Raw genomic sequence first — 27,086 nt, 5'->3', positions numbered from 1 at the left:
AACCCTCCAGGACCTGCTGCCAATTCACTGCTATGGGCAGAAGAAGGCCGTAGTACTTCCGGGTCGAGGAACACTCTAGAGTCCAAGAGAGCCGTAGAAAGTTACACACAGGCACACCTGCCAAGCATACACAACCACAGTGAAATGTATACCTGGTATCTGAGTATAGTTCATTTTTCAGTGCGAATAATGTCCATCAGCCCTGGACAGTAGGAGATAACACCGGCCCTCAGTTCCCCTTTGACTCAGAAATATAGCAAAGGAGCTACAGGAAACCACAAACTAGAAGATTTTATCTCCCTGAGGCTCTCAGAGTCTTTGTTGCTCTTCACATTCCTGGGAATGCCAGCCTCTGGGGTTCTCCATGTTCCTCCTAACCCAAGACCACAAGTCCCTAACAGAGGGCAGTGCTCCTTGCTCGGGGCAAGGAAGTGCCACGTGGGGGTTGGAAATGGCTCGAGAGCTTGGTTCTGCTCCATACCCTGGGCCTGGGGCCCCTGGGGAGCTCCTTCTCTGTTTGGAGCATTGGGTTTCTGAGCTGCTCCTCAGTTCGAGAAAGAGGTGACCAGGTCTACCCTGGTTGAAGCAGCAGTCGGGCAAAGTGTGAGCCTCTGTGCCCCCTGCCATGCCTGTCACAGACAGGCGGAAGGGAATGGCTTCACAGGAAGGGCTGGGAACTGGGTGAAGGTGCCATACCCATGGCTAACTGCTCCAGGGGCAGCTCTGAGGACCCTGAGCCTGTGTCTGCCATACAGAAGCTTGGAGGCCCAGAGAAAAGCCTCAGAGGAGGACCCACTTTTCAGAACTGCAGCTTTCTGGGGGTGGGGCACTCTCCTTTGGGTAGTAGGAAAGATGTGGGAAAGCTAAGGGGACAGAGTTGTTGGAGGGAGTTATATATGGTGGGTCACTGCTGAGAGCTTACAGGTCCCGTAGGATCTCATTTTACCCCCTACAACATTCCTGTGGATTGTACACCTTTTACAGACGCAGAGCCTGAAGCCCGGAAGTTCTAGTGTCTATGTCAAGGCTTCAGCTAGTAAGTGGAAGGAGCAAGATCAGAGCTCAGGCCTGTCTTACTCTGGCGCCAAATGTGTCGCCTACACTTTGCCACCAGCACATGCGCATGTAAGACTCCACCCCTCCCCACAAGCCATGCCCCCACCCTTTTACTCAGGGCACAAGTTTACCAGGAGTCTGATTTCTCAGCTCACATCTGCAAACTCGCATCTGGCCGACAGGAAAACCCCCGACAGGTCCAAGCACGTGCCCCAGGTGCTTCCGCAGCAGCAGCGGAGGGGCGCACAGTGGGTCCGCGTGGGTGCACAGTGGGTCCGCAGGGGGCAGAGCTGGCGTCTCCTGCCCACGCGGTCTGGCCGCCCCGGGTCTGGCGGGGGCAGCGCCGCGGGGCTTCGCGCCATGACATCAGCCCTGGTGTGGTGCAGTGTGCAAAGCCCACTGGTTGGCGTGGCCCGGGACACGCCTTCCCCGGAGCGGAACAAAACGGGGCGCGGGCCGGGCGCACCCAGTCGCGGCTTCCGAAGAGCGTTCCCGCCCGCGCGCCGCGCAGCCAGTTGCCAGGTGAGTGCGCCCCGGGGTCGCGCGTCCCCGGCCCCCACGGCGCCCCCGGCCCGGCGCGCTACCCCCGCGGCGCCTGCCAGACTTCCCCGGCCGCCGGGCTCGGCTGGGGCGCAGAGTGGCGCGAGAAGGAAAAGTGGTGCGGCCAGGCGGCCGTCCCGGGGCTGCGGAGTAGGACAAGCGGTCGCACTTAACCAGAGCAGCGCGTCCCTTTCCGGGAGGCTCTGGGGACCTCCCGGCTCGGGGCGTCCTGGCACAGAGGGCTCCTGCGTGCGCCTGACCCGGGGTGGCCCGGCTCCCCCACAGCCTGCAGGTCTGGCCGCAGAACAATCAGCGATTCTGCGCGCCACTGACGCTCATTGTACCGCAGGGGGATGAGGGCATCCGTGCCACCCCCTCCCTCATCCTCCTGCTCGGGAAGAGAACGTGCCCGCGGGCGGGGTGGGGAAACATCTGGCTTCACGGTCCAGCCTGGGGCATCTGTGCCCTGAGCGCAGGTGTCAGTTTTCCCTCTTCCTCGGGATCCAGATGGAAGCGGCAACATTTCACCTGTCCCCGCCCCCAGTCTTGGTGCTAGCTGGAGACAATTATGCGCCCCCCCCCCCACCCCGTCAGTGTTTTGTGGCCTCCGTCCTTGAAGGCTGGGAACAAGAAAGGAGCTGGTGTTGGGCAAATTTAAAGCAAGTTGCCATAGGTTACTCCACGAGGAATTGCTGAAGCAGGTGCTGTAGGAGGAATTGCTGAAGCAGGTGCTGTAGCCACTCGCAAAGGCTTGGGAGTATCCTGCAGCCTCTGAGCCCCTGTGCCATTGTAAGCTATCCAGTTCGCGGGTTTAGGCAGGGGACAGTAGCCTGGGCTTGGCCCCTCCCTCTCCAGCCGCCTGGGCTCCAGCCACCCACCCGCCTGCTCCGTGGGGCTGAGGGAGCCGGCTGGGCCTTCCCTCCTGGGAAGGGCTCTGCCCTGGGATCCAGCTGCAGTGGCACCAAGGAGATCCACTGGGCTCCCGCAGAAAGTGTGTCATGAAGAGGCAGCTGGAATCTCCGTGAGAGATTGCTTGGAAGGGCAACCTGGCTCAGTCTTGACAGTTGGGTCTGCTGCTTCACAGACTGATGACCTTGGGTGCGCGAAGTAACGTCCCAGTGCACAGTTTCCTTTGGAAATGGGGATGGGCTGCAAATGAAGAGCACGACTGTGGTCTCTCTTGTCCTCCCCCTTCCTTGCCCAAAGCCGAGGAGGCTGCCCGTGTTGGCGGTGTCTCAGTCATCTCAGAGTGCAGCTTGGGGGTTCCTCCTGGGATCTGGGGACAGGGGTGCTGAGCTTCCTTAGCTCTCTCTTGGTGGGCGCCTCCTGATGCCTCCTGCAAGAGCGACCGTCCTCAGCCCTCAGTGGCTCTCACCCTGTCCTTGCTGAAGCCAGCCTCGTGCTGCTCGCAGCTTCCCAGGGAATGACCCTTTGCCTCAGGGAGGATATCCGGGGTGGGGACAGTTAGACCAGGAAGGAAGTTTCTCCCACAGAGGCAGTGGTGTGGTCTGCCTGATGGGGAGGGGACACTGCCCAGTACAGAGGGTCTGGTGGGGGGAATGGAATCCAGGGGAGAAGCTCAAGATAGGGCTTAGGCCTTCCAGTTCTGCAACCAGGCTAGTGAAGTATGGAAAACAGGGGTGTCACAGCTCTGGCCTCTGGTCTGATCCAGGACCTCTCTTCCTGGCCCGGGTGTTTCCTTTTTAAACGTAAACATCTGCCCCTGGAGCCGGCCAGTGCTCCCTGGAGCCACAGGGCAGCCTGGGGGTGTAGGGGGAGGATTGTGGCCAAACACTGGGTGAGTGAAAGGAGTGGATACAGGCTTTCAGCTAAGTGGCCCTGCTGGATACTCCTAAGCCTCGAAAATGGTTTTTCCCTGTGATTAGTACTGAGGACCAGGTAAGGGGTAGAAAAGGCAGTCTGGTTAGTTGCGGAGGCAGCCTTCAAACACAGGCCGACTCCTTCCAAACCCATGTTCAGTGCTGTGTTGTTACTTTTCTTTGCTCGTGTACATTTCCAATTTCTAGATCAGTTAGTAAGGAACTACCTGCCGTGTGTGAAAGGCACTTTACAAAGGGCTTTGCCGTGGCTTATGAAGTACTTCAGGAAGATACAGTTTTGCCTTTGTGAATGTGGATGGAGGCAGGGTTACAACTCGTGACCTCTAGGCTCCCACTCTGCTGGATGGTCAGGAAGGAGAGGACATCCCTGGATGTTAGGTTCCAGATCCTAGTGGATATGCTTTCACCAGGTCTGATGCAAGCTTGAATTTGCAGGCCAGGTTTGCAGGAAAGAAAAGAAGCTTGGAAAAGAGCCTGCTTGAGAAAAAGGCACACACACACACACACACACACACACATGCACACAGAGCAGCTAGCTGGGGGTAGGGAGGTTGGGGAGAGGGGGTGCTGGGTACTAGAGCCCTTGCCTGTGGTTTTCAGTTGTCAGGAATTTCTCTGGCAATGACGTGGCTGGCCTACACAGTGCCTCAGGAATCTGTCTGACGTCGGCATTGAGTAATTGCCATGTATGGTAAAGTGTGTAAATACGGAGGCAGTTAGCATTTCCAGACTCTGGCATTTCCAGGTTTCCCCAGGGCCAGAAGGCAGCGTCTGACTCCTCAGCAGTGACAAAGGAGGAAGGAATAGAAGGTTTGCAGCTGGAGCACAGGCTCAGCCCTGAGCAGGCAACCAGACTCTCACTCTCCAGTGTGCTGGCCTGGGGTTCTTTACGCGGGGATCGCGGGGGCTGGAGCTTCCTGTGAAGTCAGCTGCAAACAACCTGTTTGTATGAGGTCTAAGTGCTAATTTGTTTTTGCTTTTTAAAAATCAATCCAGGAAACATCAGTCAGACCCTTTAGCATGAGACCACAAGTGGTTACCCCTGGACATTGACATCATTCCAGAAAAAAAAAACAAAGAAACTTGATCTGTTGAGTAGCCTGTGAGACATATTATAATATAGGGTTTCTTGTAATAGTTTTGAAATATTTTTTTAAAAATCGCAGACCCTCCCTCCCTTCTCCCTTGGTTAACCTTCAGACGTCTGAACCCCCAGAGGTGGAGAGCTCTGCCGTAAAAGGGATTACTAGAGGAGCAGGAGGAGACAGAGCACTGTACCTGTCAGCTTACAATCACGCAAGAGCCATGGACATAGATGGAAAAAGAAAACTCCTGCTGGGATGCCTGGGTGGCTCAGTGGGTTAAGCCTCTGCCTTTGGCTCAGGTCATGATCCCAGGGTCCTGGGATCAAGTCCTGCATCAGGCTCTCTGCTCAGCAGGGAGTCTGCTTCCCCCTCTCTCTCTGCCTGCCTCTCTGCCTACTTGTGATCTCTTTCTCTGTCAAGTAAATAAATAAAATCTTAAAAAAGAAAATAGAAAAAAGAAAAAAAGAACACTCTTGCCACAGAGAGAGGGCTGAGCTGGAGCGACGGTCAAGTTCCAGGGTACTATGGGGCCTAAAGTGATCATAGCTCACAGAGGCCACTTAGCTTCTCAGAGAGGCCAGCCATGGGCAGGATTGTGAAGGAATCATCTAGTGGGCTGTGTGAAGCTGGGGACAAACTGGCATTTCTTTATCGACCATTCACCCCCCTCCCAGTGACCATTACTTTCAGGAGAGTCTGTTTCCTGGGTTTTTAGGTGTCACACTAAGGCATGGGTCCTGAACCCTGTTCAGCAGGGAGTCCCTCCTTCCCTCTGTCTCCTTGGCTGCTCTCTTGACGTGGGGGCATGGAGGAAGAGGCTGAGCGGCAGGGTTGGATGGGATCACAGCTCTCCTGTGTCCCTGGCCAAGTACTACACAGCTCAGGTAATGTGAGCCGTGCATTTCTAACTAGACAAACACCTGACAGGTCTCTACCAGACCAAGTGGGTGGGGACCTGAGCCCTGTGCCCAGAAGTCACTTTTTGACCCTAGGGAATAAGAGATTTTGGAATGGGAGAGATGGGATTTTTCCACTGGAGAAATAAAGACATGGAAGGGTTTGTCAAATCAGTGGTTTGAGGAGCCTCCTTCAGGCACTCGTGGCCAGTGGTGAAGGATTATGCATCTCTGAAATGGCTCCTTGGACTTGAAACATGACCACACTGAACCCATCACCTTGTCCTGACTTTCATGACATTTGTGAACAGGAGGGCCTGTGCCTTTCTCTCCTACTATGTGAGCCGCCATCTTGAATCCCTCTTCTCAAGACTGAGGAACTGAACGTAGTTCCTAATGGGACAACTAGATAGGAAGGTGAGGACAGCTTATCAGAAGAAGCCAATCCTTCCAGCCAACCCTAAGGATCCTGACTTTTTAAAAAAAAATTTCACTGATTAATTAATTAATCAATCAATTTTAGTGGGTGGGGAGGAAGAGGGATGGACTCTTAAGCAGATTCTTGTGGGGCTCGATCTCACAACACTGAGACCATGACCTGAGCCGAAACCAAGAGTCCATTGCTTATCTGACTGAGGCACCCCGGATCCTGACATTTGAGGTGAATAGCTGACCAGCTGTTTCTAGCCATTCAGCAGAAAACTCAAGCCCTGTTCTCTCTTGAGATTAGCAACACGGTGAAGTAGGTCAAACCAGAACACAGACAGCAATGGTCCGTGGGAACGGGAGTCTCTGAAACCCACCAGGTGGATGATGTGATTACAGAGGATAGCAACGCTTCTCCAACACCAAGAACAATACACACAAGAGCTTGGTGTTAAAGACACAAGCCTCTGCTTGCATCTCAAGTCGCCAGAGGGGAGCTAAATCCCAAAGAAGGGCAAGTCACTCGTCTCGTTCGCGGGGCTGACAGATGAGTCAGGAATTCATGGTCCCTATTTGGCTTGTTATTGTGCCAGCCTTGCTGCTTCCAGACGTGGATTAGCTGGGAAGGATGGCCAACATCTGGCCCCACAGCTGGTGTGAAGCTTACCAGGGCCAGCCCTGTCGGCGGTGCGCCTGGCCCCACGCTATCACTTCTGCACCCTCTCATTGCCTCCTCAGAGTGGCGGTCTCAGGGAGCCAGTGTGTGGGCCCACTTAGAGACTAGAAAACTGAAGCTCAGAGAGGAAAGGATGTTGCCCAAGGTCATTCATCCAGGAACGGATGAGTCCAGACCCACTTTCCTCACCTCAGCTCTCCCACCTGACCTCAGACCTGGGGAACTTTCCTCCTCAGAGTCTCCCACAGGGCATCGGAAGCCAGACCTTGAGAGGAAGCCCCTGCGCCTTGTTCGGCAGCAGGTGGCTAGGGCTCCCTCCAGCTGAGACTCTTCCCTGCCGGCGGGTCCCCTGGGGGAGTCCTCCTGGGGACAGAGGGAATGGAGAGCCCACCCACAGGGGGAGCCTGGGGCCCTTCCAGTCAGTGAACAGTCTTTGTTGTTGCTGTTGTTTTTCCCAAGGTGCTGGAGCCCTTGTCCCTTCAGCGGGCTCCTGAGAGGAGACCCCCCACCCCCAACATCATGGCCAGGCTCGAAGGAATGGGGCAGCCCAGAGGCATCCCAGGCAGATTGTCCTCACTGGCTGGTCCTTGGGTTTCACCCATTCTCCGCCCATGTTCCTGATTCCCTGGGGCCCGGCTGGATGTGGGCCCCTGACATGGAGCCAGGGAGAACAAGGAGAGGCCTGTATGGAGCTCTGGGTCTCCCCCAGAGGGAGAAGGGCTTTGTATCTGGGAACAAAACACTGCTTGGGACTGGCTCCCAACCACATGGTTAGGGGAACTTTCCTCCCCTAGGGGTATTCCTAGGGCCACAGAGTGTATCCCCTGCTAGTTCAAGAGGTTGGCAAGGGAGGAGAGAGCCAAGCGTTGGTGTACTGTGTGCCTACTGTGGGCAGCTGCTCTTACATAGGATGGGGCGACAGCCTGACAATTGGGGTGACAGGGGCCCCGGAAGGGACTAAACCCATTTAGGAATCCAGTTCTGTTCTTTGAGCCTTGTTTTCCTTATCTGTAGGGTGGGCTTGTATTCCCCATCTCCAGGTGGGAAGGAAGAGATTGTACATGTAACCTGGTGATTAGCAGGCACGCAGTCCGTGGTAGCCTGTCGGTTGGGGAGCTCTGGCTGTGGGAGTTCCGGGGGTGATGCCTAGTTACCTCCTTAGAGGCAGAAGAGAACTTGTGTGGCTCCAGAGGGACACACCTGTTTTTCCAGAAGCTTCCCAAACAGAGCTCCCCTCACACGTCACAGCCTGTCCTTGAAGCCACCCCTGCAGGGAAAAGGGATGGCCATGGTGGGCCCCTAGGGCTGGGTGTGGGAACGTGTCCCCGGGGTCACTCAGTGGAGAGTGGCTGCCTGAGTAGAACTGGGGTTCCTGCTGCACGAAGCGGGGGAAGGGTTGACGCTGAGGCAGACGGCAACACACATGGCTCTTCTCACTGAACCGGCACACACATCCTAGGGTTTGGCAGCCCTGAGCTCTTGCTCGACAAGGCATCTGGCCCCTGGCATCCTCGGGGCGGAGTGGAGCGAGAGACTGAATGGTGGGGCATCAGAGGCTGGGGCTGAGGACTGTTCTCCAGGATCTGGGAGCTCAGGCCCTAGGGGGGTTATCTGAGGAAGGCAGAGAGAGGTCATGTGCTGTCAGAGAAAGCCTACCTTCGGGTTGCATCAGTGATGCGCGTAAGCCTGAAGGGCTGTGGAAGGGCCTTCCACAGTGGTCCGTGGCCCGTGTAGACCCGCGTGGGAGAGAACAGTGGGCCCCAGCCTCAGCCCTCCACCTGCTCACGGCCCCTGCCAGGCATTCTGGGGGCGAACACAGCGATTCAGTCACCCACCCCGAGAATGGGTGAGGTGTGGTGACAGGAGTTGCAGAAAAGGAAGTGGAGACTGTGCAGGGGAGAGTCTCAGGGTAAGGGGTGTGATTATTCTCGGGCAGCAGGGAGTCACTGATGGTTCTGAGCAGGGGAGCGCTCCACAGAAAAGATCTGGCAGCTGCCTGGACATGGAATAGGGAGGAGATTCCAGAAGCAGCACGACCATAATTGCTGTCTCTCTAGGGATGCATTCGGTTGTAAAGTAATGGGCTTAAAACGTAGAGGGAATTTGTTCGTTTGTTTAACTGGAAAATTCAGAGAGAGACTGACCTTTAGGTTTGGCTGACTTTGGTGGCTTAAAGATGGCATTGCAGACGCAGTTTCTTTTGTTTCTCAGCTCTGTCTTCCCTGCTGTCAGCTTCATCCCAGGACTGTCCGTATCTCTGGGGACAACAACCTCAGAGCTCTCACTGGGGGAAGAGGGACTTGCTTCCAGGAAGTTCTCTTGAAGGAATGGAATGCTTTTTCTTCCAGAGCCCCCCAGAACTGCCTTCTCCTATTTTATTGGTCTGAAATGGATAGCTGGCCCATCTTTGAGCCAATAACCTTGGTGGCTTAGGTTAGGTCCCCACCATGTGCCATGGCCGAAAATCAGGATAGTTGCTAAGGAACAGGTATATATGGTGTAGTGTCCTCTTCAAGGGGCTGCACGAGGGAGTGGTGAAGGCTGGGTTAGGGTGGTGGGAAGAAGAATGGAGAGCAGAGAGTCTCAGCACTGGTTTTGGGGGTGAGTGGGTAAAGGGGAACACACAGTGGGTTGCAGCTATGGGAGGGGGGAAAGCCCATCAACATTCTCAGGAATGGGATAATTCCTCTGTGATGGAGAGAACGGTTTTGGTACCATGAGCAAAAATGGAAAAGTCGAGAAAAAGAACAAGTCTGAGGAAAGGCAATGAGTTCAGGTCCCTCACGTTGAAACGGAGGCACTGGTGGGCCATTCCGGTGGAGATGCTCACCTGAGATTAGATGTGTGAGCCTGGACTCAGGGGAGAGGCCGAAGCCAGAGGGGTATGGAGGTTTTTGACAGAAGGGGACCAGGATGGGACCCAAGGGAGCCCCAGCTTTTCGGATATGGGAGGATGAAGCAGAGGGCATGAAAAGATGCCTGAAAAAACCTTGCTGAAAATCCCCGTGATTGTTGTGCTCTTCGAGCCCCAGTGACTGCGATGAGCCCCAGTGACCGCGATGAGCGATGAGCTAGCACCCCCGACGCCACTTTCCTTGCTTGTCAGTCTGCACACAGTGACTGAGCGCCCCTGCTGGGTCCCAGCCCCTGCGGAGACGCCCTGACATAGAGAACTTGTCTCTGGCTGTGGCTTTCAGTATCAGAGCGTCCCTGCCTCATTCCTCAGCTACTCCCTGGACGCCTGTAGGAACACCTGTCTCAGGTGCTGTGTGGGGTGTGCAGACTCCATCGTGAACACGACCTAGACCTTGAGCTGAGGCCTGTGTCCACAGTCAGATGGGACGCTCTCCAGCAGTGAAAACCATGTCTCCCTCTGTCCTTGACATTGATTCTAGCTGCTACTACCAGGAGGGTAGGCTTTGGATAACGTAGCCCTGTTTTCAACATTTCCTGATACAGACAACTGGTAAGTTTTGTCCATAGGCTCTTTTGTATCCTGAGGCAACAGCCAACTCTGGCACCGTCCCCCTTCCTTCCCAGCACCCCACGTCCTTCTAAACTTGCCACATCCGGGCTACTTCATCCCCCCAGTCCCACACCCGTGGCCGCCTGTACCTTGCTCGGGGGACCCCGCCCTCTGTGAACTAATGTCATCTTCCTCCTTCAGTCACATGTCTGTTGGCTGGGTGAGTGAAACGGAAGGAGAGACGCTGACCCCATCAGTCTTGGGGGGGGGTCTCTGCTCTCCCAGTTTCCATGGTGTGCACCTGCTCTGCCACTCTCTGGCGCATCAGCACCAACCTGGAGCATGGCCTCTCCTGCAGTCTTGGGCTCCTGTGTTAAGAGTAATTTATAATGGCGCCTGGGTGGCTCCGTCGTTAAGCATCTGCCTTCGGCTCAGGTCATGATCCTGGGGTCCTGTGATGGAGCTGAGTTAGGCTGCCCACTCTGCGGGAAGTCTGCTTATCCCTCTGCCTCTTCCCCTCCCCCAACAAGTACTCTCTCCTTCTTAAATAAATAAAATATCTAATAAATACATAAATAAAATCTTAAAAATGATAATAATAATTAGCGAACACTAACTATAGGCCAGGCACTGTACCATGCCTTTGACATGCCAGACCTCATTTCTTCCCCAGAAAGAATCTGTGAAGTAGCTATTGCTTTTATCCTGGTTTTACAGATGCTGAAATCAAGGTTCAGAAACACCAGTTACCTTGCACAAGGTACGCAGAGCCCGTGTGTGGGGCTCAGAATTGGACCCAGCCTGACTGGTATCAGGACCTCAACTCAGAACCAATACCTAGAGCATCTCAAAGTTGGTCTCAGCATGGCTGCTTTGGACTCACCTGGGGTCCTTATTGAAAATCCAGACTCCTGGGGCGCCTGGGTGGCTTCGTCGGTTAAGCGTCTGTGTTGGGCTCAGATCACGATCCCAGGATCCTGGGATTGAGTCCCTGGGATCCCTGCTCAGCAGGGAGCCTGCTTCTCCTTCTATCTGTGCCTGCTACTCCCCCTGCTTGTGCTCTTTCTGTCAAATGAAATAAATACAATCTTTTTTTTTGTTGTTGTTAAAGATTTATTTATTTATTTTACAGAGAGAGAGATCACAAGCAGGCAGAGAGGCAGGCAGAGGGAGAGGGGGAAGCAGGTTCCCTGCTGAGCAGAGAGCCTGATGCAGGGCTCGATCCTAGGACCCTGGGATCATGACCTGAGCCGAAGTCAGAGGCTTAACCCACTGAGCCACCCAGGCGCCCCTGAAATAAATAAAATCTTAGGAAAAAAAATCTAGATTCCTGTGCTTCTCTGAGGTCTAAGGTGGTACTGGTCAATCTGATTTTTGCAGCGCCCCCGGGCACTCCTGATTTTTTTTTTTTAATCTTATCTATTTATTTGAGGGAGAGAGAGAGAATGAGCAGTGGGGAGGGGCAGATGGAGAAAGAAAGAGAAGCAGACTCCCCGCTGAGCAGGAAGCCCGATGTGGGACTCGTCCCAGGACCCTGAGATCATGACCTGAGCCAAAGGCAGCAACTCAACCATCTGAGCCACCCAGGCATCCTCTAATGCCTCCTTTTATTGGCTCTAAGGCTCGAGAACTGTGCCCTGTGTGCCTACCCACCCTCCTGCTTAAAAAAATTTCTGGTTTTATTGGTGAGCTTTTTCTTACATATAAAGGAGTATATAATATCTTCATGTATGGGTCAAAGGATAATTGCAAAGTGAGCCCCCATGAGTCAACCACCCAAGTTAAAAAAAAGTCAGCGCCTTAGCAGCCCCTCTGGAGACCCTACCTGCCCCCTCCCCGCCCCCACAGTGGTGGGCCATTCCCTGTCTTACAGGTAACAAGTCTAAGAGAATAGTTAGTGATCATCTTCCCTTGCTTTCTCTTTATAACTTCTTCCCCATGGGTTCATCCCTTGACAATGAGAATTTTGTCTGTGAACCTTCCATAAACCATCTGTGTTTTGTGAATTCTAGAGCATCTGCTTCTTTGGCTCCAGTGAGCCTCTGTGAGATCCATCCCTGTTGATACGTGTAGAGGAGGGTTCCAAGACTTGCTTCCACAGTGTCCTTTGAAGAGCGGGTACCTTATGCTTGTTTATACCCTTGAGAGTTCCCCGCCCGGGGTTGGAAACACAGCAGTGGCTCAGTGACTGTCTGTTGTCAGCGCTGGGGCAGGAAGCCCCCGAGTGGCAGTGGGAGAAGGATGTGGAGAGCCCTCAGGAGGAAGTGCCCTGCCAGAGCGCGGGTGGTGGGGACCCCACAGGTGTTCTGCCTCCCCTCTTGCCATCCTCGGTCTTCCTGTGGCTCTTCCGGCATGGGCAGTCTGGGTCTCCGGCTCCCTAGAAAACTAATTCCCATGTCTGGGTCCAGTTTCAGGATGCCGAACTGGGGAGGAGGCAAGAAATGTGGGGTGTGCCAGAAGACGGTTTACTTTGCGGAAGAGGTTCAGTGCGAAGGCAGCAGCTTCCATAAATCCTGCTTCCTGTGCAGTGAGTATGCGCCCCGTGGCCCAGCTGCTGTTGCCATGGGAATGGGGACGGGGTGGGGGGGACCTGCCCCCACAGGCCGGGCCTGTCAACACCCCAGGGGACGGGCCCCATGGGACGTAAACAGCTTGACATTTGGCTGCAGCACAGCTGGGGCGGGAAACACTTACAGGCCTCTTTGTTCCGCTCAGAAGCTGCTTTCTAAGGGGAGGAACTGGCCAGAGCTGGTGGGGGTGGCAGCCGCTCCGGGGTGGCCAGGAGCCAAACTTCCAGACTTGCTTAGGGAAACTTTCCACTCCCTTTTCTCTTTCTCTCCCTGCCACAATGCCATCATTTAAGAGGAAGCCACTTTGGGTCCCGAGTTTTACCCAAATTTGGACCCAAATGATCCCTTGTTGAAGGGTGACAGAGGCTATTACTTTATGGGGACACGGAGCCCAGAGAAGGAGCGGGGTTCTCTCTTCTTCCGCCCCCTGGGCCAGCCTGGTCACTTCCCTCAACTCCCATTTTGCTCCAGCAGCCTGGGTTAGGAGGAAGATGAGCAAGCACAGCTTTGACATCCACCCCCAGTAACCCGGAGCAAGAGGGGCTCGAAACACAAGCCCAGGCGAGTAGGAAACGGGGCAACAGACAGCAAGCAGCTGGGAGCCATCCGGTGGTTCCGGGGGTCCTTGACCTGGACAGTGTTTTCACAGCCCCCAGGAAGCAGTGCCTCCAGGAGGATTGCCTCCCCCATTTCTAAATGATCTGTGGTCAGAGCAGAGGGTTCTGGTCAGAGCAGAGGGTTCTGGTCAGAGGGAGAGTTTTCTGTGAGGGCGGGCAGAGTGGGAGGCAGGGGGATGTCTCAGTGAAGACCTGGGTTTCTGGATCCAGTGGTCAGGGTTTGAATCAGAATTCGGGTTTGGGGATCTGCATGCTGATGGGCAAGTTACTTACTTGGTTTCTTTCTTTCTTTCTTTTTTTTTTTTTAGATTTTATTTATTTATTTGATAGAGATCACAAGTAGGCAGAGAGGCAGGCAGAGAGATGGGGGGAAGCAGGCTCCCTGCTGAGCAGAGAGCCCGATGCGGGGCTCCATCCCAGGACCCTGGGATCATGACCTGAGCTGAAGGCAGAGGCTTTAACCCACTGAGCCACCCAGAGGCCCCAAGTTACTTGGTTTCTCCCGATTACAGGGGAGTTAGTAATACTCCCCTCATGGGGTTGTTGTGAGAATGAGGAGAAAGAAGCTTGGAAAATGAAGTACTTAAAACGCAATTCTGAATGTTCGATAAATGATAGGCACCGCTCTGGACACACGTGTGTGCACGTGCGCACACATATGCGCGCACACACATGCACAGATACACACGAAGGCACAAGCTGCTGAGGGAGCTGCAGGCCACACGGTGCGGTGACACAAAGGAGGCCTCCTAGCCCGTCTGAGAGATCCAGGGAACGGGGTCCCCTCCATCCATGTCACATGAAGCAGAGTTGGGAGTGTCTGTAGCCGTTTTGTTCCCTGGTGATTTGTGGTCCTGAGTAGGAACAGATGGACCAAGGGTCACTTGGTCCCTGGTCACTTGGTCCCACAGATCCACCTGCTGCTGGGCCACCCAGCTGGGAACCACCCAGCACAGGGCAGCAGGGCCCCCCTCTCCACCCCTGCCTTGCACCCTGAGCAGCCAGCCGGAGTGGCCACCCAGGGGCCGCATCTGGTGAACAGGAGTGAGTGAGCCCCAGTGGGGCCTTGTTGGCCTGTAGCCCACAGAGGAGGCCGCCGACAGCAGCCCCTTGTTATCGGCAGTTAACTGCACTTAGGAATTTTCCAGTCATTTATTTTTTCAGAGGGCTCAGCATTGGCTAGGAAGAGGGTCCGGGCTGCTGGGGTCCATAGGGCTTCTGCCTTTGCTCTCTCATGTTGCTTAATCACTACAAGGGGCCACAGCTGAGAGGCCTCAGTCATGCTTGAGGAGGAGTGGCGGTTGGTCGCGGTTGGGGGAAGGCAGGAATTCAGGGGGTGGCATAGGAAGAAGGGAGCAGGCCTGGGGCAGGGTGTGAGGGGGTGTGGAGGATTAGAAACACTTGTGGAAAGTCAGGCCGGGGAGCAGGGCCAGGGTGTGGGGAGGTGTTATGAAAGTAACAGCCATAGGAAAGGGTCTCGAGTCTCCCTGGGGCCTCCAGGCCAGTACGGCTCCTGGGTGTCCGAGCTCAGACATGTCCCCGCAACCAGGTGTCTCGACAACTTGCTGATTGCTGGTGTCAGAGGCTCTGAGCACACAGCCGGCTGTTGCTGATTTGTTTACGAATGGAGGGAACATCCTTTCCCTGTTTCAGAGGAGTGGGTGGTAACTGTCCAGCTTGAATTCAGAAATTCAGAATGACCCTGATAATCAAAGGACGTTCCTTCCTAAGTTTCTTTGGAAGGCTCTTCCCTTCCTAAGGTTCGCAGAGAATGGGCCTGGGCGGCATTCCGGCCCTAGTCCCTTAGCTGGCTGGGCCTCTGACCATTCGGGTCCTTGGCTCTGGCTTCTTGTCAACATGGGACGTACATTCCCTTTCCTGAGAGCCTGGCACAGACAGGTGAAGACGGGATGAGGTAACCCAGTCAGGGAGAATGGCCTCTGCCCTGGGCTTGGCCTTTGACCTGGAAGCGGGAACAGAGGGGGCCTGCAGTCCACTCCTGCGGTCTCAGCAGGGGCGGCCAGCTCCTGCCAGCAGGCAGGAGATCTCAGCTGTGCAGCTGGGGGCCGACCCCATGGCTTCGGGCGCTTCTCTGAGCCGCAGACAGCTCCCTCCGTTGGGGTTGAGCAACCAGACCCATGGAAAGGTAGATGCGCTGTTTTCCAGAACCTCAGAGTGCAGGGGAAGCTCAGAGAAGCCCTGCACGCCCTCTGACCCCCGCATCTCCTCACCCACAGGCTCAAGTTTGCTGTCAGTTTTTCACCCTCTTTTGCCCCACACAGGCTTGGTCTACCTGAAAGGGACCTTGGGCCGGCAGAAAACAGCCAGGTCTGGGAATCACGCTTGGTTCTGACCTGGTCCAATTCTGTGAGCTTGAACTTTATTGTGGGGCTTGCTTTTCCTTCCAGAGGAATCCCTCTCTGTTTTGGAGGGGGGTGAGAGGGCTCCGACCTCTCGCCTGGGACTGCCTCTTGCCCATATTTCAAAAATACATCAGAAGGCCTCACCAAGTCTGTGGCGTCTGGAAGGACATTTGTCCAACAAATGCATAACTAACCATACCTAAGACTTTTTTTTTTTTTTTTTTTTAAATCTTAACATTATTTGGTAGAAGTTTATTTAGGACTTCATTCAAAATTTCCCTCGGTCGGGTCTTCGGTAGAACCTCCAGGTGACCAGACTACATTGCCTGCACGGAGGTGGAAGGGCGGGGGGCCTGGGGAAGGTGTTGAAGGGGGACCGTGGTGGGCAGGAGGGCCTGGGGGAGGCCAGAAGCTGACAGGGTGGTCTGGACATGGGATCTGGAAGTCAGGGCTCGGTTGGCACTCCAGGAGCCATCTGGAGGTTAATGACTTGTAGGCCCTGCTGTCTCTTCTGGGTCGAGCTCCTGGGTCTCCTAAAGAGACTACTGTTTCCCCAACTCCTCTTGTCGCTGCTTTCTGCCTTCCCTCTGGTTTTGGAATTTCCAGTTCAATTTGGGCCTTACGGGAAGCAATTCCAGGCCAACTCCGGACTTCCCGCCCTAGAAGGGAATGTTGGAGCCCTTGGCCTGTTGTTCCCTCTCCCTCCTTCCCGGGAGCCAAGCCCCAGGGGAGGTGGTGGGAAGTTCCATATTTGGGCTGCCCAGAACACTGGAATGAGGTGAGGATCTCAAGGGCAGGACTAGAGGGTCCTTATTTAGTCTGAAGTCTGCAACCTGGGGCTCAGGGTGAGAGGAGCTGGCAGAGGGCCCGACCCATTAAAGGCAAGAGGATGGCTAGTTGCTAGGAGCTGAGCTGAGAGCCTTCTCAGGGGGAGGTGCGAGGCGTGGCTTCTCTAGTGGTTCCTCGAGGGGTCCCTGTTCAGAAGGACATGTTTGAAGATGTGGTCCAGTTGGGCACACCCAATCTCCATATGGAAGGGATATCATAGAACCAAATTGGAATTCTAGGATAAGACATAAGCAGGTAGAGTGAGGACGAGTCTGGGAGCATATGATCTTTTGAGGCCTGGGCCTGTTCTTCCTCCTTCTTTGGGTCCTCGAGATACTAACTTTACATAATGCTAATAAGAGTGGCCAACATTGGGGCGCCTGGGTAGCTCAGTGGGTTAAAGCCTCTGCCTTTGTCTCAGGTCATGATCTCGGAGTCCTGGGATCAAGTGCCACATTGGGCTCTCTGCTCAGCAGGGAGCCTGCTTCCTCCCCCCCCCCCTGCCTGCCTCTCTGCCTACTTGTAAAATAAATAAAATATTTGAAAAAAAATAAAGAGTGGCCAACATTTATTATGCATCTACTGTGTGCAGGTTATTGTGCTAATTACTTTACACGTAAGATCTTATTTAGTTCTCCCAACCACCTTTTGGGGTAGATATTATTGTCTGCATTTACAAAAGGGGAGACACGGAGGGGCGCCTGGCTGGCTCAGTTGGTAGAGCATGCAACACTTGATCTTGGGCCTGTGAGTTCGAGCCCCATGCTGGGTGTAGAGATTGCTTAAAAAATTAAAAACAGACAAACAAACAAACAAACATTAGGGATGCCTGGGTGGCTCAGACATTAAGCATCTGCCTTCAGCTTGGGTCATGATCCCCGGGTCCTGGGATCGAGCCCCGCATTGGGCTCCCTGCTCAGTGGGGAGCCTGCTTCTCCCTCTCCCATCCCCCCTGCTTGTGTTCCCTCTCTCACTGTGTCTCTCTCTGTCCAATAAATAAATAAAGTCTTTAAAAATAAAAAATAAAAAATAAAAATTAAAAAAATTTAAAAAAAAACATTAAAAACAAAACCAAAAAACCCAAAAGAACCAAATGGAGACGTGGAGGCTAGAAAGGCAAAATAACTTGCCCATCACACAGAAGTCACATAGCTGGAAAGAAAGAGTTGAGATTTGATTCTGAGCAGTCTCACTGCACGTGACCCTAGGCTCCAAACTATTTCACTCTGGATGGCTGGGTATAGGCCCCCAGACAAGCCCAGGAAGGTATATGGGACTCACAGGCTTTCCGAAGCTCATCGCCTCCTAGCTGCTCATACCTCAGGAGTCAGGAATTCTTCCTGGTCTGGCCTCCGTTCTTCCTATGGCCAGCTGGTTCTGAGATCAGAGCTTGGTGTAATTAGCATGACCTGCATCTCATTTCAAGGCCCATTGTGCTGGGTACTTGATAAATATGCAACTTTTCTTTTCTTCTGGGTGCATCGCTTCACCTGCCACCCCACCCCCGTCGGTCCTGCACCCCCCCATCCCCCCACCGGCACACAGGGATTGTTTCTTCAGGATTCCATTGTCAGAGGCAGGAAATCCGGGCCCTTCTTCTTTCCGTTGTTTTTTCTTCTCTCCTATTGAACATGTGGTCTCTGTTGAGCAGAGCCAAAGGCCTCAGTAGGTTTCCTGTGGCTTAGGATCAGCTAGGCTGTCGCCTCAGATGAACTGTGGGGCGCACTACAGCCTGGCGAGGTGTGAGGGTGGAGGGGACGGAGGAAGGTGTGTGTGGGCTCTTGTGAGAGGTGGCTCGGCTGGCATTCCTGGAATGGGGCCTCGCAAACCCCCTCCCTCCCTCTTCCCAGCTCCTTGGCCGTCCGACTTCCATTTCCATGCTGCTCCTGGAAGATCCGGGTCTGGAGAGTTTCAGCCTTGGGGGGCTTGGGGGACAAGCAGCTCACCCCAATGTCAGCTCACTGTCCTCCCTTCCCTCCCCAGTGGTCTGCAAGAAGAATCTGGACAGCACCACTGTGGCCGTGCACGGTGAAGAGATCTACTGCAAGTCTTGTTACGGCAAGAAGTACGGCCCCAAAGGCTACGGCTACGGGCAGGGCGCCGGCACGCTGAGCACCGACAAGGGGGAGTCTCTGGGCATTAAGCACGAGGAGTGAGTACAAGACTCTCGCCAGCCCCTTCCTTGAGGTCTGCCCTCCCACCGCAGTGTCCCACACATTTGCAACTGCTTTTGGTTCAGCCGTGAAAGGCTCAGAAAGCCATTGATTTCCAGGGAAGTCCTACAGTGGCCCACTGGGTGTCGGGCCAACGAGAGGAGCTGAGGGTCCACTGAGGAATAAAACAGGTGCGGTGCCTCCCTGTGTGGAGAGTGCAGCCCATGTTTTCATAGGGGTTAGAGCCTAGAGGGGCCCCAAGAATCACTCCATCCAATGTCCTCTTTTCTCAGATGAGAATCCCCATCCCAGGCTCAGTGCCTTGTTTGGGGGTCTCATGGGCGCTGAGCCGGGCTCAGCAGGAGCAGCACTGGCCCACCCGCCTCTTTCTCTAGCCATCTCTTACCCCTGCACTCTGGGGCAGCCATCTCCCTTCCTCAGAAATACAGCAGGGTTTCACTGGCACTCACTGACCTCTGACCTGTTGGAAGAGTGGCTTTTGGCAGTCTGCCTGGCCAGCATCTTGACCTTGGGGAGAATGGGCAGAAATGACAGATGAGTGAGCACATTTTAGCCAAGGTCATTGCCCCAGAGGGAATGATTTGTCAGCAGATTTCTCCTGGAAAGAATCTCACAGGCCGGCTGCAGGAACGGGAAACAGGGGAGGGCAATTCTTAGCAAATGAGCCGCTCACTGATGCCCGTGTTTTAACTCCGTGGCGAGAGGCAGTAGATTGCTTTGGGGAAATCCGCATTTTGCTGAGCCCGAGTCTGTCCATCTGTAAAATGGGAGAGGACCCTGGAGGCTCTGGCTGGGAGAGTCGCCCCCTAGTGGGCGTGAGATGAAGGTGGGGTTGTGCCCGCTCGGGGCCAGCCCCACTCGACCCCCTCCATGAAAGTCATCTCACCACATGTCGTTGCCCACGCAGGGCCCCTGGCCACAGGCCCACCACCAACCCCAATGCCTCCAAGTTTGCGCAGAAGATTGGCAGCTCTGAGAGGTGCCCTCGATGCAGCCAGGCAGTCTATGCGGCTGAGAAGGTGATCGGTGCCGGGAAGGTAAGGTGGCTTCTGGGGAGATAGGCTTGGGGGAGAGGGGCTGGGGAGACACCTTCTTGAAATGTGGGTTCTAGGACTTTGTATGTTGGACCCTGGATCTGATCAAGAGAGCCTGAGCACTGGGCTTTAACTCCCTCCCTTCTAGGGAAGGAGTAACCCTTTGTCCCCATGGGCTGCTTGTCCCTGTGGCTTCCAGTCTGCAAGGACTGAAGAAGTCACACATGGGCTCCGGGGACAGGTGGCTTGGCCAACATTCTTCTTCATGAGGATAACAGGCCCGCCACTGATGAAACTGATTATTAAATGCTTAAATGCGATTTATAGGGTGTTGTAAAGATCAATCTGTTGGGTTTCAAAGGAGCCACAAAATTTTGTGGGAACATGTCTCTTTCTGGGAAGAACATCCACAGTTTTCATCAGACTTTCAAAAGGATTTGTAATCCCCCAAATGTTGAGAGCCAGTGGAAAATCCACATATATTCCATATTGTAAGACCTGGTCTGTGGGAAACCCATCCATGTACGCCTAGGGCAGAGGTTTTTTAAGATTCAGGGCAGATCAGAGCCTCTCAGAAAGCCTTTGCAAACTATATGTGACTGCCAAGTATGCCTTTCCCCTGTGGACTGCCAACCCCAGAGCACAGTAAGAATCACAGTAGCGTGCCTCCGTCCCGGTGAAACCCTGCCTCCCAGAGAGTCCCAGTCTCTGGCAGTCCCAGACTAGCGGTCAGAGAATCATGGAAGAAGCATCCTCAGTCTGTGGCCGGAGAGACCCAGATGGAGGAGTGACTCGGCTAAAGTCACATAGCAAGCATCAGGAACAGCTGGGCCAGGAACCTGTCTGCAGCTCTTCTGGCTTTGGGTGACGGCTTTTAAGTCTTCTCCACCTTGAGGAAGGGGCCCACGACCAATGGACGGGGAATTGACACTTAGGCCAGATCATCTAGACCATAGCAAGCTCTTATTGTAGTCTTTATAGTCATGGTTGGAGATAGATACTAGTATCCCCATTTTACAAGTGAGGAAGCTGAGTGTCAGAGGCATTAACTTAATTTGCCCAGATCTTCCAGCTAGGCAGTGGCTAGGTTAGGCGTCAAGCCCAGGTCCCTCTAACTTGGAAGCCTGTGCTCTTACCACTCTTAACTCTGCTTCAGGCCTCTTAACCTCTTTGAACCCATTTCCACAGATGTACAATGGGAAATGAGAACCCATTTCCATAGCTTCATGAGTCCTGGAACCATGACTAAGACCGTGGACCCTAGGGGTGCCTGGGTGGCTCAGTCAGTTAGGTGTCTGACTCTTGGTTTTGGGTCAGGTCATGGTTTAAGGTCATGCGATCAGCCTACATCGGTTCCCCCACTCAGTGGGAGTCTGCTTAGGATTCTCTCTCTCCCTCCTTCTGCCCCTCCCCCTGCTTACGCTCTGTCTCAAATACATAAGATCTTCAAATGACTGTAAAAGAAAAAAAAAAGACCTTGGACCCTAGAGAACCCTTAGTTTTGCCACTTACTAGTTGTGTGGCTTTGGGCAAATCACTGAACCTTTCTAAACCTTCCATCTGCATCTGTAAAGTGAAGCAAATGACCATCCCATCAAACAAAGCTGTTTTGCAGAAGAAAGGAGAGACTGTTCTGGGGTCCCCAGGGCAGCCCCCCCCCCACCGGTGTGTGCTTAGGACACTATGCCATTGCTGTTACTGTTGGTGCTATTATTACTGTTATTGTGTACTTTGGGGAATTCTTGTGTGGTCAGAATGATGACCCTTGCCATGAACTAAGTGATATGAAAGCGGGAGATACTAATCTTATTTTGCAGTTGGTATCTTTTGTGCTCATTGTGTCTCACTAGGAGATCTGAAAGTTCTAAAAATAGCTGAGAATCCCTGTGTCCATTACCCAGACAGGGTCTAAGTTAAGCCTTTAACTCCTGAGGGGTGGGGATAAGAGAATTTTGTATTCAAGTGGAAAAGGTTGGGAGAAGCTCCCACCTCTCTTTGGCCTTGGCCAGGAAAGAAATATCGAGGAACAGAGGTGCTTTGGGGTGCTGAATGAGTGAGCAAAGGGATCCAGGGTGTGTGGAGGGCCGGCAAGGCCCCGTGAGGCATGGGTGGCAGCCCCGTGAGGCGTGGGTGGCAGCCCCGTGAGGCCTGGGTGGCGGCCGCGTGCGCTTTAGCCCTGCCCCAGCCTGGATTGCTGCACAACCCTGCTGCACAGAGGAGGAGGCAAAGACTGGGATGGAGGCGGAGATCTGGCCCCCTCCCCTTCAGCTCTCCAGATCCCCCTGTCCCTGAGGCCTGGGAGGAGGAGCCAGCGTGCATGGGTCAGGCAGCCAGGAAGTCTGAGGGGATGCAGCTTCCTTTCTCATTCTCCAGGCGGGCAGTGCTGAGGGAGTCTCTTTGACCTTAAAAGGCCTTGTTTTGTCTGGCCTGCGTGCTGCCTGCCCCTGGCTTTCCTGGTTTTGCAGAGCTGTCCATACAGCAGCGGCTTAGCCGGCTCAGTGTTGCTAATGGGAGCAGGGTGCTGAGAAGTCTTCGTGTTTGGGCTGACTCCCATCACTGTGGGCAAACCCGGGCCTGCTCCTTTCCCAGCAGGGTCTCAGCCCTGTGTTACTTCCAGGCTCCTCTTAGAACCCCAGAGGGCCTTCTGTGGCCCCTGGAGAAGCTGCACTCCTCAGGCCTTCCCCTGCTGGGTTCAGTGCCCTTCACAGGAGCCCTTTTCCTTCCAGAGTAATATTCCACACGATGGCCTCAGGGCCTCCTCTGGGCCCCAGCCTGTGCCGAGCTTTTTATCCTGCCAGAGCTGCCTAATCCTCTCAGCCGCCGAGCGAGGGAGATACTAGCAGACCACTCTGTGAGAGGGAGTGGCTTCCGGGCAAACAAGGAGCCCAGTTCTGGAATGAATCCCAGTTACAACAGCCCTCACCGTGCCCTGGCACTGTCTGCATGTATGTGCGTGTCTCGGGCCCTTTCTGCAAGGTGGGCACAGGGGGTCTCCCGGAGGAGGAAATGGTGGAGGCTGTGTGGGCAGTAGTTAGCCGTACCAGGGCGAGTCCGAAGCCCAGGACCACACCTCCGATCCATAGGCAGGATGGGCCTGGAGAAGGCCTGTGCTGGCCTGTGGGGGGACAGCTACCGCCGTGGCCTTGCCACCCCCTCGCCTGCCCTTTGTGGCGGAGCTGGTGCCATTAAACATCCAGCCGTAGTGATACGTGCTTGGAGATGGTATGAGGTCTTGCATGGTCCGTGGCCTGCTTCCTCCACTGCCTGACCCCACGGGCCACCTCCTCCCACAGTACCAGCTGAGCAGACTTCGGAAGTGTCTTGAACCCTTCCACTGTTCTTACGTCAAGGGGAATGGGACTGTGGGGTCAGGGATGCCCTCGTCCCTGGTGGCAGCCTTAACTGTTCCCTTCCCCCACAGTCCTGGCATAAGTCCTGCTTCCGGTGTGCCAAGTGCGGCAAAGGCCTCGAGTCCACCACCCTGGCCGACAAGGATGGCGAGATTTACTGCAAAGGTGGGTGGTGTCACCTCTAATTCGAGGGTTGAGCAGTCTGAGGGGGTAGGGGGCTAACTAGTTATGCCCTTGCTAAATGTAAACTGATTCCTGGCCTTGGGGTCAATGCCAGAGCTTCTAGTGTGACCCTTCACTTTACAGATGGGGAGACAAGCCCGGAGGGGAAAGATGCCTTGGCCAGAATCATAGGGCAGATACAGGCAGGATGGGGCCAGAGCCTGGGTTCCTAACTCCTAGCCGGATGCCTTAACGGCAGAGAGGGCTTCTCCTGTAATTTCAGCAGCAGGGACGTGGATATAAGAATATAATGTGGAGCCAAGGACCTCCTCACTACTGGGGATTGGGGTGCTACAGAGGTGACGGGCGCTGAGTGGATTTTGCTGCCCTGAAGGCCTGGCCAGGTGCCCAGGGTGGAGGATCTTCGGTGGGAGGGTGCTGGGAGGTGTGGCCTGGGGGAGAAGGAACTGGGCCTCACCCCTTCTCTCTCCGCAGGATGCTACGCGAAAAACTTCGGACCCAAGGGCTTTGGCTTTGGGCAAGGAGCTGGGGCTTTGGTCCACTCTGAGTGAGGCTGCCGTCACCCACCACACACTGCCCACTCCCATGCTTCTCATCGCCGTTCCCTTCCCAGCAGCCTTGGCGACCTCCTGGATTCCTCCTCCCTCTCAGCCCCGCCACGCATCACTAATGACTTGAACTTGGGTGTTCGGCTCCCTTTGGTTTGGAGTCTGCCTGAGATCCCACTCCTCTAAAGGGCTCCCTCTGCCTGGGATGTGACACCATCACCAGCAGGAGACCTCAGTATTTTAGTGCAGGTCTGGGCTCGTCCCACGTCTCGGATCCCAGAGGAGCAGTAGCCCCGGGAGAGAGGGAGGCAGGACCAAGATGGGGCAGAGGAAGCTGGTGGTTCATTAGACCTGAGATTCTCCTTTGCGGGCAAGAGGGTAGGCTTCTTGGTGTCCCTCAGGATAGGCCTGGGGAGTTCCAGTTGGGGAGTCTCTGTGGATGCAGAGGGCACACAGACAGGGCCATGGACTGTCGGGGCCACTTGCCTCTCTGGGCCTCTTCCCTTGGATGTTCTAGGGACATGGTGTCCTTCCCCTCGGGGTGAAGAAAACAGCCCAGGTCTGAGGACCCAAAGTCAGGGTGTGGTCTGACCTCCCCAGGTGTCAAGTTCCTTGTTTGGCGGGGGCCCCAGTAAAACACCTCCCAACACACACTTTTATATAACAGTGGCCCAAACCTGAGAGTAAATAGCTCTGCCCCTAACCCGGGGCTGTGGTGGTAGCTCCTCCCCGTCCCAGCACAGACCAGGCCAGTGCTCTGTTCCTGCCACTCCTGCTTGACCCTTAAGAGTTGGAGGGAGGCACACACGGCTTCAGTCTTCATCTGGACACTGCTTGCCTATGTGCCTGGTCCTCAGGACCTGCCTGCCCACTCGGGACCTTGCCCCGACCACTCTGCCCTTCTCTGGCCACATCGCCCCCCATCCCTTCCAGGCCCCAGGTGAGGAGCAGCAGGAGGAAGGGGAGGGGCTGGGCCTCACTGCTCCCAGTGACTGAAAGACTACCGTACGCGGAGGAGTCGCCCGGAAGGGCTGCAGGTGCGAGCTGTGTTCAAGCTGACTTCTCACCTGGTCAATAAAGGTCTTAGAACAGAACTCTGGTGTCTGGATCCTGTGTCTGTGAGAGTACAGCTAACCACCCAGCTGGGAGGGAGCTTTCCTGGAGCCATCAAATTAGCACAAGTTCAGGTGGAAATTGATACGATTTGTTACTGGTTTTCTGAGCGCTGCTTACGTTCTAGATCCATTCTAACCGAACCACACTGCCCCGAATGAGGACTTGACCAGCCCAGTCCCACTGCCTTGCTGGCAGTGGCAGCAACCCGACTGCTGGCAGTCCTGACTCCCATATCTGGGTGTGAAAACTATAAATTTTGGCAGTTGAGGGGCTCAGCGAGGCCCCAAAGCTGTGCTCAGAACGTCTCCCAGCTTGGAAAACCCAAGAGTGGGAGGGAAACTCAGCCAGAGGAACTTTCATGTCATACCTAGAAAGTTTACTTCTGTCCAGGAGGGATGGAGTGGAGGGGCCCAGCTCAGCCGGCTGCGTGGTCCCGGCCCTGGCTGAGTCTATCCTGGCTGCTTGAACAATACCATGGACTGGTGGCTTATAAATAACAGAGACGTATTTCCCATCGTTCTGGAGGCTGGGAAGTCCACAATCATAATGCTGGAAGATTTGGTGTCTGGTCAGGGCCTGCTTTCCTAGTTCACAGCCAGCCACCTTGCTGCTGTGTCCTCACATGGCAGAAGAGACAAAGGAGCTCCCAGGAGCCTTTTTTATGAAAGCACCAATTCCATTCTTGAGGTCTTTTGTCCTTATGGCTTCATCAGCTCCCAGAAATCCTTCCTCCTAATGCCATCACATTGGGGATAGGTTTCAACAGATACATTTGCGGGGGGGGGGGGCACAAAATTCAGTCTATAGCATTCTGCCCCTGAACCCCCCAAATTCATGTCCTTTTCACATGCAAAATACATCCATTCCATCCCAATCACCCCAAAGCCTCATCTCACTCCAGCATCAACTTCAAGTCTAAGCCCAAAACCTCACTGAGTGTCATCTACAGCAGATACAGGGGAAGACTCCAAGTACGAGTCATTACAGGCCAATTTCTTCCCCAGCCATGAACTTGGGAAAAAACACATTCTGTGCTTCTCAAATACAATGGTGGTGTTAGAGGATTTTTTTCCTTTATTGCCCACAGGTCTTGGTTACACCACTTCGAAACATGAAGAGGTAGACCAGAGGAAGAGTGGTGGGCAGCAAAGCAAGGCTTATTGAGTGATAGTACAGAGCTCCCAAAGAGGGAGGGGGCCTTGAGAGGGTTGCCAATTTGGTCTTTAGGTCTAGGGGTTTTTACAGCTTGTGGGCAGACTGTTCATCTGATTACTCATTCTTGCGTCTGTCACCCAGTCAGGTTTGTATCCTCTACCTATCATGTGGGGAAGGGTGGAGGGCTCCTTCCACCCGCGGTGTAAAAATCCTTTGAAGGGTGGTTTCCTCTTAGGGCAGGAGTCCCTTGTCTATCCTCCATTAGTGGGACACACTAAACAGTGGAACACACGTAGGATAAATAGTTCCTTTTATTTATTTATTTATTTTTAAAGTAATCTCTACACCCAACATGGGGCTTGAATTTCCAACCCAAGATCAAGATTTGCATGTTCAATGGACTAAGCCAGCCAGGCACCTCAGATAGACATAAAAAAAAAATTTTTTTTTTTTAAAGGTGGCTCAGTGGGTTAAGCCTCTGCCTTTGGCTCAGGTCATGATCTCAGGGTCCTGGGATTGAGCCCTGCATTGGGCTCTCAGGGAGCCTGCTTCCCCCCACCCTCTGCCTGCCTCTCTGCCTACTTGTGATTTCTGTCTATCAAATAAATAAAATCTTAAAAAAAAATTTTTTTTAAAGGATTTTATTTACTTGAGACAGAGTGAGAGAGAGAGAGCATGAGAGGGAAGAGGGTCAGAGGGAGAAGTGGATTCTCCACTGAGCAGGCAGCCTGATTCCGGACTCGATCCCGGGACTCCAGGATCATGGCCTGAGCCGAAGCAGTCGTTCCACCAACTGAGCCACCCAGGCGCCCTCAGATAGACATTTCCAGTCTAAAAGGGAGAAATAGGAGAGAAGAAAGGAGTGATGGGCCCCAAGCAAAACCTAATGAGGCAAACCCTATTAGACCTTAAAGCTTGAGAAGAATCCCCCATCTTCTGGACCCAATGGGGTAGCAACATCATTGCCATGGCCCAACAGGTTGCTGCCTATGCCCAACTCTGCCAGGGCTTTACCCTGTGCCAGCTCCTGGTGGCCCCATTGTTTAAAACCTAGATGGAAGAAGCCATGGCCCCCAAGCCCCTGTACTCGGGGGTCTGTGATGGAAATGGCAGCCTTAATCATCCCTGGATCACCTTCTGGGGCATTCTTCCATTGTCTCGA

At 54.2% G+C, this 27,086-nt stretch overlaps 1 protein-coding gene across 1 annotated transcript; it reads left to right on the top strand.

Annotated features, from left to right (window-relative positions):
• Positions 1-1,449: 1,449 nt before the first annotated feature.
• Positions 1,450-24,747, top strand: CSRP1 (cysteine and glycine rich protein 1). Its single transcript, XM_004756278.3, has 6 exons — positions 1,450-1,578; positions 12,395-12,513; positions 18,348-18,516; positions 19,446-19,575; positions 22,994-23,087; positions 23,580-24,747. The coding sequence occupies exons 2-6, from the start codon at positions 12,402-12,404 to the stop codon at positions 23,654-23,656; spliced, it is 582 nt and encodes a 193-aa protein (XP_004756335.1). The 5' UTR covers positions 1,450-1,578; positions 12,395-12,401; the 3' UTR covers positions 23,657-24,747.
• Positions 24,748-27,086: the final 2,339 nt, after the last annotated feature.

The sequence above is a fragment of the Mustela putorius genome, unplaced genomic scaffold, assembly GCF_011764305.1.
Source record: "Mustela putorius furo isolate JIRA1106 unplaced genomic scaffold, ASM1176430v1.1 tig00000508_pilon_pilon_pilon, whole genome shotgun sequence".
NCBI lineage: Eukaryota > Metazoa > Chordata > Mammalia > Carnivora > Mustelidae > Mustela > Mustela putorius.
This window is presented reverse-complemented; position numbering and strand designations above follow the sequence as displayed.